Source organism: Oncorhynchus mykiss, chromosome 4, assembly GCF_057628025.1.
Source record: "Oncorhynchus mykiss isolate SJ-2025 chromosome 4, ASM5762802v1, whole genome shotgun sequence".
NCBI lineage: Eukaryota > Metazoa > Chordata > Actinopteri > Salmoniformes > Salmonidae > Oncorhynchus > Oncorhynchus mykiss.
Genome location: NC_143025.1, coordinates 596,553 through 610,607, shown reverse-complemented (window position 1 = coordinate 610,607; position 14,055 = coordinate 596,553). Strand labels below are relative to the sequence as shown.

Genomic DNA, 14,055 nt, shown 5'->3' with positions numbered 1-14,055 from the left:
CGTCTGAAGTTTGCCAATGACCATTTGGATGATCCAGAGGAGGAATGGGAGAAGGTCATGTGGTCTGATGAGACAAAAATAGAGCTTTTTGGTCTAAACTTTGAAGGAAGAAGAATGATGACTACAACCTCAAGAACACCATCCCAACCGTGAAGCATGGAGGTGGAAACATCATTCTTTGGGGATGCTTTTCTGCAAAGGGGACAGGACGACTGCACCATATTGAGGGGAGAATGGATGGGGCCATGTATCGCAAGATCTTGGCCAAAAAACTCTTTCCCTCAGTAAGAGCATTGAAGATGGGTCGTGGCTGGAAACACACAGCCAGGGTAACTAAGGAGTGGCTCCGTAAGAAGCATCTCAAGGTCCTGGAGTGGCCTAGCCAGTCTCCAGACCTGAACCCAATAGAAAATCTTTGGAGGGAGCTGAAAGTCTGTGTTGCTCAGCGACAGCCCCGAAACCTGAAGGATCTGTAGAAGGTCTGTTTGTAGGCCAAAATCCCTGCTGCAGTGTGTGCAAACCTGGTCAAGAACTACAGGAAACATATGATCTCTGTAATTGCAAACAAAGGTTTCTGTACCAAATATTAAGTTCTGCTTTTCTGATGTATCAAATACTTATGTCATGCAATAAAATGCAAAATAATTACTTAAAAATCATACCAATGTGATTTTCTGGATTTTTGTTTTAGATTCCGTCTCTCACAGTTGAAGTGTACCTATGATAAAAATTACAGACCTCTACATGCTTTGTAAGTAGGAAAACCTGCAAAATCGGCAGTGTTTCAAATACTTGTTCTCCCCACTGTATGTTACATGATTTATTCTCAACCTATTTTTCACTGTTTCTAAACGGGTTCCAGAGAAGTAAGAGGAACTTGATATGTCTGTTTACTTTACACTTTCAGTATCAATGTGCTACTAACGTGTCAAGATGTGGATTAGGAAACTATCCACATACAGGTGCCACAAGTTGAGCCACTCCCCGTGGATACAGTACGTTTCTACCAACTGGTGTATACACCATGCCTATAGACCATGCCCACTAAAGTTAATGATCACACCTCTCCTTTTAAACTGAGGTGTGAGAGATGTGCGTCATTTACTTGAGCTGAGGTCGAGGTGAGACACATTCAGTTGAGCAGTAGTCTTCTTCGTGGTGGTTTCCATTGATACTAATATCAGATAAAGAATACTAACAAGACATCATAGAAAGAGAATACCAGACTAGTAATGGCTGCAGTTTCCTTGTCCAGATCTCAGAGAATGTTCAGGAACTTGTCTCTGATCCTATTGAGTGGATCAGTCTCTCTGCTCCTGTGGATGGCTCTCAGACGTCCGCTGGGCTCAGACAGGGGTCCTCTCCCCGCTACAGACCTCCTCCCCTCGGACTACGCTGCCGACCTGCAGGCCTGCTCAGCCATAATCCGAGGAGACATGGAGGGTCTGGAGAGGGAGCAGCTCAGCCTCCTGCTGAAGACCAAGAAGAAGCAGCAGCTGCTTTCAGAGGAGTTCTACCACAATGTAACTCAGGACTGTCAGAGGTACGTTGCAGACAGAGGGTTCATCACTGTTCCTCTGAGCCAGGAGGAAAAGGAGTTCCCCATCGCCTACTCCATGGTCATCCACGAGAAGATTGAGATGTTTGAGAGGCTCCTGCGTGCTTTGTACACTCCTCAGAACGTCTACTGCGTCCACATCGACCAGAAATCATCAGAGGACTTCAGGAGTGCAGTGAGAGCTATTGTTTCCTGCCTACCCAATGTGTTTGTGGCCAGTAAGATAGAGAGCGTGATCTACGCCTCCTGGTCCAGAGTGCAGGCTGACCTGAACTGTATGGAGGACCTGCTAAAGTCACCTGTCCAGTGGAGGTACCTTCTCAACACCTGTGGAACCGACTTCCCCATTAAGACCAACGCTGAGATGGTTCAGGCCCTCAAGCTGCTGAACGGAAAGAACAGCATGGAGTCAGAGGTCACCAACGACTACAAGAAGGGCAGATGGCTGTTCCACCACAACGTCACCAACACTGTGGTCAGGACAGAGGTTAAGAAGACCCCTCCACCAATCAACACCCCCATGTTCTCTGGCAACGCCTACTTTGTGGTATCCAGAGCCTTCGTCCGTCACGTGATGAAGAGTCAGGAGGTCCGGGTTCTGCTGGAGTGGGAGAAGGACACCTATAGTCCTGATGAACACCTGTGGGCCACTCTGCAGCGCATGCCCGCTGTCCCAGGCTCCAACCCCCCCAACAGTAAGTTCCAGCAGTCTGATATGAACTCCATGGCCAGGGTAGTGAGGTGGAGCTACCTGGCTGGGGATGTGAGGAGCGGAGCCCCCTACCCCCACTGCTCCGGGACCTACAGGAGAGCTGTGTGTGTCTATGGAGCTGGAGACCTGCAGTGGCTCCTAAACCAACACCACCTTATTGCTAACAAGTTTGACCCTGAGGTGGATGATGTGGCGATCAGGTGTCTGGAGTCATACCTGCGCTTTAAAGCAACGTACAGTGTATCAGTAAGGACAGTGGAATCTGGGAATATCTTACAAAAACTATGAAAGGTTGTAAATACAATCGTGTAGCTGTTTTTACCCCTTTAACTCTATTCTCAAACGGCTAGAGCGTGTTTTATTTCTGATTATACTGTATATTTCTGATGTTAATGTAAGAGGGTTGTAAATAAAATGTAGTTTTTCTTAGATGTTGGGGTTGCACTGTATCGTTGTGATTGCTATGAATATTCCAGACATACACCCTCCTGTAGTCTTTAATTAGTACTGCATCTAGTCCAATGACTAGTTTCACTGAACACATCAATTCTGTAACAGTTATACCATCGTTATTACTGTTCTACATGTAGTCAACAATGCCAGGCTATAAAGTTGTAAGTGACGACTGCATCATATTGAGGGGAGAATGGATGGGGCCATGTATCGCAAGATCTTGGCCAAAAAACTATTTCCCTCAGTAAGAGCATTGAAGATGGGTCGTGGCTGGAAACACACAGCCAGGGTAACTAAGGAGTGGCTCCGTAAGAAGCATCTCAAGGTCCTGGAGTGGCCTAGCCAGTCTCCAGACCTGAACCCAATAGAAAATCTTTGGAGGGAGCTGAAAGTCTGTGTTGCCCAGCGACAGCCCCGAAACCTGAAGGATCTGTAGAAGGTCTGTTTGTAGGCCAAAATCCCTGCTGCAGTGTGTGCAAACCTGGTCAAGAACTACAGGAAACATATGATCTCTGTAATTGCAAACAAAGGTTTCTGTACCAAATATTAAGTTCTGCTTTTCTGATGTATCAAATACTTATGTCATGCAATAAAATGCAAAATAATTACTTAAAAATCATACCAATGTGATTTTCTGGATTTTTGTTTTAGATTCCGTCTCTCACAGTTGAAGTGTACCTATGATAAAAATTACAGACCTCTACATGCTTTGTAAGTAGGAAAACCTGCAAAATCGGCAGTGTTTCAAATACTTGTTCTCCCCACTGTATGTTACATGATTTATTCTCAACCTATTTTTCACTGTTTCTAAACGGGTTCCAGAGAAGTAAGAGGAACTTGATATGTCTGTTTACTTTACACTTTCAGTATCAATGTGCTACTAACGTGTCAAGATGTGGATTAGGAAACTATCCACATACAGGTGCCACAAGTTGAGCCACTCCCCGTGGATACAGTACGTTTCTACCAACTGGTGTATACACCATGCCTATAGACCATGCCCACTAAAGTTAATGATCACACCTCTCCTTTTAAACTGAGGTGTGAGAGATGTGCGTCATTTACTTGAGCTGAGGTCGAGGTGAGACACATTCAGTTGAGCAGTAGTCTTCTTCGCGGTGGTTTCCATTGATACTAATATCAGATAAAGAATACTAACAAGACATCATAGAAAGAGAATACCAGACTAGTAATGGCTGCAGTTTCCTTGTCCAGATCTCAGAGAATGTTCAGGAACTTGTCTCTGATCCTATTGAGTGGATCAGTCTCTCTGCTCCTGTGGATGGCTCTCAGACGTCCGCTGGGCTCAGACAGGGGTCCTCTCCCCGCTACAGACCTCCTCCCCTCGGACTACGCTGCCGACCTGCAGGCCTGCTCAGCCATAATCCGAGGAGACATGGAGGGTCTGGAGAGGGAGCAGCTCAGCCTCCTGCTGAAGACCAAGAAGAAGCAGCAGCTGCTTTCAGAGGAGTTCTACCACAATGTAACTCAGGACTGTCAGAGGTACGTTGCAGACAGAGGGTTCATCACCGTTCCTCTGAGCCAGGAGGAAAAGGAGTTCCCCATCGCCTACTCCATGGTCATCCACGAGAAGATTGAGATGTTTGAGAGGCTCCTGCGTGCTTTGTACACTCCTCAGAACGTCTACTGCGTCCACATCGACCAGAAATCATCAGAGGACTTCAGGAGTGCAGTGAGAGCTATTGTTTCCTGCCTACCCAATGTGTTTGTGGCCAGTAAGATAGAGAGCGTGATCTACGCCTCCTGGTCCAGAGTGCAGGCTGACCTGAACTGTATGGAGGACCTGCTAAAGTCACCTGTCCAGTGGAGGTACCTTCTCAACACCTGTGGAACCGACTTCCCCATTAAGACCAACGCTGAGATGGTTCAGGCCCTCAAGCTGCTGAACGGAAAGAACAGCATGGAGTCAGAGGTCACCAACGGCTACAAGAAGGGCAGATGGCTGTTCCACCACAACGTCACCAACACTGTGGTCAGGACAGAGGTTAAGAAGACCCCTCCACCAATCAACACCCCCATGTTCTCTGGCAACGCCTACTTTGTGGTATCCAGAGCCTTCGTCCGTCACGTGATGAAGAGTCAGGAGGTCCGTGTTCTGCTGGAGTGGGAGAAGGACACCTATAGTCCTGATGAACACCTGTGGGCCACTCTGCAGCGCATGCCCGCTGTCCCAGGCTCCAACCCCCCCAACAGTAAGTTCCAGCAGTCTGATATGAACTCCATGGCCAGGGTAGTGAGGTGGAGCTACCTGGCTGGGGATGTGAGGAGCGGAGCCCCCTACCCCCACTGCTCCGGGACCTACAGGAGAGCTGTGTGTGTCTATGGAGCTGGAGACCTGCAGTGGCTCCTAAACCAACACCACCTTATTGCTAACAAGTTTGACCCTGAGGTGGATGATGTGGCGATCAGGTGTCTGGAGTCATACCTGCGCTTTAAAGCAACGTACAGTGTATCAGTAAGGACAGTGGAATCTGGGAATATCTTACAAAAACTATGAAAGGTTGTAAATACAATCGTGTAGCTGTTTTTACCCCTTTAACTCTATTCTCAAACGGCTAGAGCGTGTTTTATTTCTGATTATACTGTATATTTCTGATGTTAATGTAAGAGGGTTGTAAATAAAATGTAGTTTTTCTTAGATGTTGGGGTTGCACTGTATCGTTGTGATTGCTATGAATATTCCAGACATACACCCTCCTGTAGTCTTTAATTAGTACTGCATCTAGTCCAATGACTAGTTTCACTGAACACATCAATTCTGTAACAGTTATACCATCGTTATTACTGTTCTACATGTAGTCAACAATGCCAGGCTATAAAGTTGTAAGTGACGACTGCATCATATTGAGGGGAGAATGGATGGGGCCATGTATCGCAAGATCTTGGCCAAAAAACTCTTTCCCTCAGTAAGAGCATTGAAGATGGGTCGTGGCTGGAAACACACAGCCAGGGTAACTAAGGAGTGGCTCCGTAAGAAGCATCTCAAGGTCCTGGAGTGGCCTAGCCAGTCTCCAGACCTGAACCCAATAGAAAATCTTTGGAGGGAGCTGAAAGTCTGTGTTGCCCAGCGACAGCCCCGAAACCTGAAGGATCTGTAGAAGGTCTGTTTGTAGGCCAAAATCCCTGCTGCAGTGTGTGCAAACCTGGTCAAGAACTACAGGAAACATATGATCTCTGTAATTGCAAACAAAGGTTTCTGTACCAAATATTAAGTTCTGCTTTTCTGATGTATCAAATACTTATGTCATGCAATAAAATGCAAAATAATTACTTAAAAATCATACCAATGTGATTTTCTGGATTTTTGTTTTAGATTCCGTCTCTCACAGTTGAAGTGTACCCATGATAAAAATTACAGACCACTACATGCTTTGTAAGTAGGAAAACCTGCAAAATTGGCAGTGTTTCAAATACTTGTTCTCCCCACTGTATGTTACATGATTTATTCTCAACCTATTTTTCACTGTTTCTAAACGGGTTCCAGAGAAGTAAGAGGAACTTGATATGTCTGTTTACTTTACACTTTCAGTATCAATGTGCTACTAACGTGTCAAGATGTGGATTAGGAAACTATCCACATACAGGTGCCACAAGTTGAGCCACTCCCCGTGGATACAGTACGTTTCTACCAACTGGTGTATACACCATGCCTATAGACCATGCCCACTAAAGTTAATGATCACACCTCTCCTTTTAAACTGAGGTGTGAGAGATGTGCGTCATTTACTTGAGCTGAGGTCGAGGTGAGACACATTCAGTTGAGCAGTAGTCTTCTTCGTGGTGGTTTCCATTGATACTAATATCAGATAAAGAATACTAACAAGACATCATAGAAAGAGAATACCAGACTAGTAATGGCTGCAGTTTCCTTGTCCAGATCTCAGAGAATGTTCAGGAACTTGTCTCTGATCCTATTGAGTGGATCAGTCTCTCTGCTCCTGTGGATGGCTCTCAGACGTCCGCTGGGCTCAGACAGGGGTCCTCTCCCCGCTACAGACCTCCTCCCCTCGGACTACGCTGCCGACCTGCAGGCCTGCTCAGCCATAATCCGAGGAGACATGGAGGGTCTGGAGAGGGAGCAGCTCAGCCTCCTGCTGAAGACCAAGAAGAAGCAGCAGCTGCTTTCAGAGGAGTTCTACCACAATGTAACTCAGGACTGTCAGAGGTACGTTGCAGACAGAGGGTTCATCACCGTTCCTCTGAGCCAGGAGGAAAAGGAGTTCCCCATCGCCTACTCCATGGTCATCCACGAGAAGATTGAGATGTTTGAGAGGCTCCTGCGTGCTTTGTACACTCCTCAGAACGTCTACTGCGTCCACATCGACCAGAAATCATCAGAGGACTTCAGGAGTGCAGTGAGAGCTATTGTTTCCTGCCTACCCAATGTGTTTGTGGCCAGTAAGATAGAGAGCGTGATCTACGCCTCCTGGTCCAGAGTGCAGGCTGACCTGAACTGTATGGAGGACCTGCTAAAGTCACCTGTCCAGTGGAGGTACCTTCTCAACACCTGTGGAACCGACTTCCCCATTAAGACCAACGCTGAGATGGTTCAGGCCCTCAAGCTGCTGAACGGAAAGAACAGCATGGAGTCAGAGGTCACCAACGGCTACAAGAAGGGCAGATGGCTGTTCCACCACAACGTCACCAACACTGTGGTCAGGACAGAGGTTAAGAAGACCCCTCCACCAATCAACACCCCCATGTTCTCTGGCAACGCCTACTTTGTGGTATCCAGAGCCTTCGTCCGTCACGTGATGAAGAGTCAGGAGGTCCGGGTTCTGCTGGAGTGGGAGAAGGACACCTATAGTCCTGATGAACACCTGTGGGCCACTCTGCAGCGCATGCCCGCTGTCCCAGGCTCCAACCCCCCCAACAGTAAGTTCCAGCAGTCTGATATGAACTCCATGGCCAGGGTAGTGAGGTGGAGCTACCTGGCTGGGGATGTGAGGAGCGGAGCCCCCTACCCCCACTGCTCCGGGACCTACAGGAGAGCTGTGTGTGTCTATGGAGCTGGAGACCTGCAGTGGCTCCTAAACCAACACCACCTTATTGCTAACAAGTTTGACCCTGAGGTGGATGATGTGGCGATCAGGTGTCTGGAGTCATACCTGCGCTTTAAAGCAACGTACAGTGTATCAGTAAGGACAGTGGAATCTGGGAATATCTTACAAAAACTATGAAAGGTTGTAAATACAATCGTGTAGCTGTTTTTACCCCTTTAACTCTATTCTCAAACGGCTAGAGCGTGTTTTATTTCTGATTATACTGTATATTTCTGATGTTAATGTAAGAGGGTTGTAAATAAAATGTAGTTTTTCTTAGATGTTGGGGTTGCACTGTATCGTTGTGATTGCTATGAATATTCCAGACATACACCCTCCTGTAGTCTTTAATTAGTACTGCATCTAGTCCAATGACTAGTTTCACTGAACACATCAATTCTGTAACAGTTATACCATCGTTATTACTGTTCTACATGTAGTCAACAATGCCAGGCTATAAAGTTGTAAGTGACGACTGCATCATATTGAGGGGAGAATGGATGGGGCCATGTATCGCAAGATCTTGGCCAAAAAACTCTTTCCCTCAGTAAGAGCATTGAAGATGGGTCGTGGCTGGAAACACACAGCCAGGGTAACTAAGGAGTGGCTCCGTAAGAAGCATCTCAAGGTCCTGGAGTGGCCTAGCCAGTCTCCAGACCTGAACCCAATAGAAAATCTTTGGAGGGAGCTGAAAGTCTGTGTTGCCCAGCGACAGCCCCGAAACCTGAAGGATCTGTAGAAGGTCTGTTTGTAGGCCAAAATCCCTGCTGCAGTGTGTGCAAACCTGGTCAAGAACTACAGGAAACATATGATCTCTGTAATTGCAAACAAAGGTTTCTGTACCAAATATTAAGTTCTGCTTTTCTGATGTATCAAATACTTATGTCATGCAATAAAATGCAAAATAATTACTTAAAAATCATACCAATGTGATTTTCTGGATTTTTGTTTTAGATTCCGTCTCTCACAGTTGAAGTGTACCCATGATAAAAATTACAGACCACTACATGCTTTGTAAGTAGGAAAACCTGCAAAATTGGCAGTGTTTCAAATACTTGTTCTCCCCACTGTATGTTACATGATTTATTCTCAACCTATTTTTCACTGTTTCTAAACGGGTTCCAGAGAAGTAAGAGGAACTTGATATGTCTGTTTACTTTACACTTTCAGTATCAATGTGCTACTAACGTGTCAAGATGTGGATTAGGAAACTATCCACATACAGGTGCCACAAGTTGAGCCACTCCCCGTGGATACAGTACGTTTCTACCAACTGGTGTATACACCATGCCTATAGACCATGCCCACTAAAGTTAATGATCACACCTCTCCTTTTAAACTGAGGTGTGAGAGATGTGCGTCATTTACTTGAGCTGAGGTCGAGGTGAGACACATTCAGTTGAGCAGTAGTCTTCTTCGTGGTGGTTTCCATTGATACTAATATCAGATAAAGAATACTAACAAGACATCATAGAAAGAGAATACCAGACTAGTAATGGCTGCAGTTTCCTTGTCCAGATCTCAGAGAATGTTCAGGAACTTGTCTCTGATCCTATTGAGTGGATCAGTCTCTCTGCTCCTGTGGATGGCTCTCAGACGTCCGCTGGGCTCAGACAGGGGTCCTCTCCCCGCTACAGACCTCCTCCCCTCGGACTACGCTGCCGACCTGCAGGCCTGCTCAGCCATAATCCGAGGAGACATGGAGGGTCTGGAGAGGGAGCAGCTCAGCCTCCTGCTGAAGACCAAGAAGAAGCAGCAGCTGCTTTCAGAGGAGTTCTACCACAATGTAACTCAGGACTGTCAGAGGTACGTTGCAGACAGAGGGTTCATCACCGTTCCTCTGAGCCAGGAGGAAAAGGAGTTCCCCATCGCCTACTCCATGGTCATCCACGAGAAGATTGAGATGTTTGAGAGGCTCCTGCGTGCTTTGTACACTCCTCAGAACGTCTACTGCGTCCACATCGACCAGAAATCATCAGAGGACTTCAGGAGTGCAGTGAGAGCTATTGTTTCCTGCCTACCCAATGTGTTTGTGGCCAGTAAGATAGAGAGCGTGATCTACGCCTCCTGGTCCAGAGTGCAGGCTGACCTGAACTGTATGGAGGACCTGCTAAAGTCACCTGTCCAGTGGAGGTACCTTCTCAACACCTGTGGAACCGACTTCCCCATTAAGACCAACGCTGAGATGGTTCAGGCCCTCAAGCTGCTGAACGGAAAGAACAGCATGGAGTCAGAGGTCACCAACGGCTACAAGAAGGGCAGATGGCTGTTCCACCACAACGTCACCAACACTGTGGTCAGGACAGAGGTTAAGAAGACCCCTCCACCAATCAACACCCCCATGTTCTCTGGCAACGCCTACTTTGTGGTATCCAGAGCCTTCGTCCGTCACGTGATGAAGAGTCAGGAGGTCCGGGTTCTGCTGGAGTGGGAGAAGGACACCTATAGTCCTGATGAACACCTGTGGGCCACTCTGCAGCGCATGCCCGCTGTCCCAGGCTCCAACCCCCCCAACAGTAAGTTCCAGCAGTCTGATATGAACTCCATGGCCAGGGTAGTGAGGTGGAGCTACCTGGCTGGGGATGTGAGGAGCGGAGCCCCCTACCCCCACTGCTCCGGGACCTACAGGAGAGCTGTGTGTGTCTATGGAGCTGGAGACCTGCAGTGGCTCCTAAACCAACACCACCTTATTGCTAACAAGTTTGACCCTGAGGTGGATGATGTGGCGATCAGGTGTCTGGAGTCATACCTGCGCTTTAAAGCAACGTACAGTGTATCAGTAAGGACAGTGGAATCTGGGAATATCTTACAAAAACTATGAAAGGTTGTAAATACAATAGTGTAGCTGTTTTTACCCCTTTAACTCTATTCTCAAACGGCTAGAGCGTGTTTTAGTTCTGATTATACTGTATATTTCTGATGTGTAAGACGGTTGTAAATAAAATGTAGTTTTTCTTAGATGTTGGGGTTGCACTGTATCGTTGTGATTGCTATGAATATTCCAGACATACACCCTCCTGTAGTCTTTAATTAGTACTACATCTAGTCCAATGACTAGTTTCACTGAACACATCAATTCTGTAACAGTTATACCACCGTTATTACTGTTCTACATGTAGTCAACAATGCCATGCTATAAAGTTTTATAACATTATATATACCTACTTGGTGTATGAGGGAATGACAAAACCTATGTGTATATATGACTAGTGTGCCTGGAGTCTTTCATGATTTTTAGGGCCTTCCTCTGCACCACTACCTGCTATGACAACTGCTCGGCCTCCGACCGCAAGGCACTACAGAGGGTAGTGCGTACGGCCCAGTACATCACTGGGGCCAAGCTTCCTGCCATCCAGGACATCTATATCAGGTGGTGTCAGAGGAAGACCATAGACTATTTGCACCCCCCCCATTTACACTGCTGCTACTCTGTTATCTATGCATAGTCACTTTAATAACTCTACCTACATATTACATAAATTACCTTGACTAACCGGTGCCCCGTCTACAGCCTCGCTATTGTTATTTTACTGCTGCTCTTTCATTATTTGTTACTTTTATTTATATTCTTCTTAAAATGGCACTATTGGTTAGCGCCTGTAAGTAAGCATTTCACTGTAAGGTCTACACCTGTTGTATTCGGTGCATGCGACAAATAAAAGCTGATTTGATTTATGTATTTTATATACACACATACACTGAACTATAATTAATATAAAACCAACATGCAACAATTTCAATGATTTTAATATAGTTCATAGAAGAAAATCAGGTTGTGAGGTCTGTTGGAAGTACTTCCACATTCTCTAAAACGACATTGGGAAGCAGCTTGTGGTAGAGAAATTAACATTCAACATTCACTCTGGAAATAGCTCATTCCTGCAGTCAGCATGCCAATTGCACGCTCCCTCAAAACTTGAGACATTTGTGGCATTGTGTTGTGTGACAAAACTGCACATTTTAGAGTGGCCATTTATTGTCCCCAGCACAAGGTGCACCTATGTAATGATCATGCTGTTTAATCAGCTTCTTGATATGCCACACCTGGCAGGTGGATGGATTATCTTGGCAAAGGAGAAATGCTCACTAACAGATGTAAAACTTTGTGCTCACAATTTGAGGGAAATAATATTTTTGTGCGTATGGAAAATGTCTGGGATCTTGTACTTCAGCTCATGAAACCAACACTTTACATGCTGAGTTGATATATTTTGTTCAGTATATTTATATATAGATTGAACAGAAATCTGCCATTCAGCACACGCCTTTATGCAAAGTGGGTTTAGTCAGAAATGTTCTAACTTACTCATTTAGAAGCAGCTCATCTTCTCTGTGTTTTAATTAAAGCCTCTCTAATGTAAAACAATATCTTAAGTAACACCAAGGTATTAAGGCAGCTTTTTCATTTGACTCCTCATTTAAGAGTAGTTTTTTTGTTGGAACCATGCCATTTTTTTTACTGTAGAATACCGAAGACATGATTGTAACTAATTTGAGTCAAACATGAAACTAAACCCAGTCTTACCATGTAATGTATTGTTAGTATAGTATATCATGTATTAACAATATGTTTTGTATGCCAACTACTGTGGTAAGTATGTGTGTTTTTCTGTTGTACTTGAAAAATTCTTCCTAATGAATAAAGACACATTTGGATGTGGATTTTTACTTTAGAGAAATAATGTACAAGAACGTCCCCTCCAAAAACACTTGACAAAAACCAACATCCTGATTGACAGTAAGACTGGTATCACATTTCAGCATCAACCAATATCTCTTTAGGTTCTCGGTTTTCACAACATATACCTTGTTGTCGCTACAGACAGACAGAATCTGGTCCTTCCAGACAGATGACAGTAACTTTTTCATGTAGGATTCTTTCAAAGACATTAGCAGTAAACCGTTTCCAGGTCATGCAAAACCTGCAGTAAAGAGTTTCATGGTGCTGTGAAACCTGCTCTATTTAACATCACTCTGTGGGGTCATGTGACCTAAAATAAGGATAAAAAAAAAAAAACATAAAAATATATATTAATCTTTGTCCTTTCTCACCTGTTGAATATAAATATATATTTAAATGTAATGAAGAACAAGCATCAACCCTCAGTAACAGAGTGCCTTAAATACATTGCAGATACAAAAAGTAACTATGACATCAACATTTCTATGTTTGGCTTGATACATAAAAGGTTACAGAGCACGGTGGAGAGATTGACCAGAGAGAGAGTGGGTTGCAACAATGAGTGGGAGAGAGAAGGTTGCAACAATGAGAGAGGGAGAGAGAGGGTTGCAACAATGAGAGTGGGAGAGAGATGGTTGCAACAATGAGAGAGGGAGAGAGAGGGTTGCAACAATGAGAGTGGGAGAGAGAGGGTTGCAACAATGAGAGAGGGAGAGAGAGGGTCGTAACAATGACAAACGGAGAGTTAGAGGGTTGTAACAAAGTAACAGGGAGAATGGTCTCAGAAAGGTACTTATCTTCTCTTACACCTGGGCTAGCTCTCTAAGTCTCTCAAGTTGCAACACACATTATCAACAGTAAAGGCTGATCAGCTGTGGTTCTGAACATTCGTCATCAGTCTGGAGCTGTGCAGGGCAGACAGAACAGAGCTAGCAAGCCGCCCAGGTAGTCTTACTCTGTCTCTGGCATGGCTGCCATCTCCACTCTGACGGGTTTCTCCTGGTCGAGCCTGTGGAAAGAGAATAATCGTCAGAGCTCTGGGACTGGAACCAAACCCCTAACTGGCCTCCACTATACTAAGTAGAACACCATGAGGACTGGAACCTAACCAACCTCCACTATACTAAGAAGTAAACACGGTCAGGACTGGAACCAAACCCCTAACTGACCCCCACTATACTAAGTAGAACACTGAGTACTGGAACCAAATCCCTAACCGACCTCCACTATACTAAGTAGAACACTGAGTACTGGAACCAAACCCCTAACTGACCCCCACTATACTAAGTATAACACCAAGAGGACTGGAACCAAACCCCTAACTGACATCCACTATACTAAGTATAACACCATGAGGACTGGAACCAAACCCCTAACTGACATCCACTATACTAAGAAGTAGAACACCATGAGGACTGGAACCAAACCCCTAACCGACCTCCACTATACTAAGTAGAACACTGAGTACTGGAACCAAACCCCTAACTGACCCCCACAATACTAAGTATAACACCATGAGTACTGGAACCAAACCCCTAACTGAACCCCACTATACTAAGAAGTAGAACACCGTGGGGACTGGAACCTA

At 45.4% G+C, this 14,055-nt stretch overlaps 5 protein-coding genes across 5 annotated transcripts in view; 4 read left to right on the top strand and 1 right to left on the bottom strand.

Moving 5' to 3' along the window:
* Positions 1-1,106: 1,106 nt before the first annotated feature.
* On the top strand, positions 1,107-3,339 carry LOC110522680 (beta-1,3-galactosyl-O-glycosyl-glycoprotein beta-1,6-N-acetylglucosaminyltransferase 3-like). The gene has a single exon (XM_036969409.2). It carries the CDS (start codon positions 1,233-1,235, stop codon positions 2,556-2,558), a length of 1,326 nt encoding a protein of 441 aa, XP_036825304.1. The 5' UTR covers positions 1,107-1,232; the 3' UTR covers positions 2,559-3,339.
* On the top strand, positions 3,305-6,025 carry LOC118945827 (beta-1,3-galactosyl-O-glycosyl-glycoprotein beta-1,6-N-acetylglucosaminyltransferase 3-like). The gene has a single exon (XM_036969463.2). The coding sequence runs from the start codon at positions 3,916-3,918 to the stop codon at positions 5,239-5,241; it is 1,326 nt and encodes a 441-aa protein (XP_036825358.2). The 5' UTR covers positions 3,305-3,915; the 3' UTR covers positions 5,242-6,025.
* Positions 6,006-8,710, top strand: LOC110514559 (beta-1,3-galactosyl-O-glycosyl-glycoprotein beta-1,6-N-acetylglucosaminyltransferase 3-like). Its single transcript, XM_021593898.3, has one exon. It carries the CDS (start codon positions 6,599-6,601, stop codon positions 7,922-7,924), a length of 1,326 nt encoding a protein of 441 aa, XP_021449573.3. The 5' UTR covers positions 6,006-6,598; the 3' UTR covers positions 7,925-8,710.
* On the top strand, positions 8,689-12,480 carry LOC110514560 (beta-1,3-galactosyl-O-glycosyl-glycoprotein beta-1,6-N-acetylglucosaminyltransferase 3). Its single transcript, XM_021593899.3, has one exon. It carries the CDS (start codon positions 9,282-9,284, stop codon positions 10,605-10,607), a length of 1,326 nt encoding a protein of 441 aa, XP_021449574.3. The 5' UTR covers positions 8,689-9,281; the 3' UTR covers positions 10,608-12,480.
* Positions 12,437-14,055, bottom strand: part of bnip2 (BCL2 interacting protein 2) — a 58,718-nt gene continuing 57,099 nt past the window's right edge. Inside the window, exon 10 of the mRNA XM_090230801.1 lies at positions 12,437-13,476. Coding sequence (XP_090086927.1) covers positions 13,419-13,476 — 58 coding nt within the window. The 3' untranslated portion in view covers positions 12,437-13,418. The remainder of the gene's footprint in view (positions 13,477-14,055) is intronic.

Bases quoted from the DNA above. Each gene is read 5' to 3' on its own strand.
- LOC110522680 (XM_036969409.2), top strand. From the start codon at position 1,233: ATGGCTGCAGTTTCCTTGTCCAGATCTCAGAGAATGTTCAGGAACTTG.
- LOC118945827 (XM_036969463.2), top strand. From the start codon at position 3,916: ATGGCTGCAGTTTCCTTGTCCAGATCTCAGAGAATGTTCAGGAACTTG.
- LOC110514559 (XM_021593898.3), top strand. From the start codon at position 6,599: ATGGCTGCAGTTTCCTTGTCCAGATCTCAGAGAATGTTCAGGAACTTG.
- LOC110514560 (XM_021593899.3), top strand. From the start codon at position 9,282: ATGGCTGCAGTTTCCTTGTCCAGATCTCAGAGAATGTTCAGGAACTTG.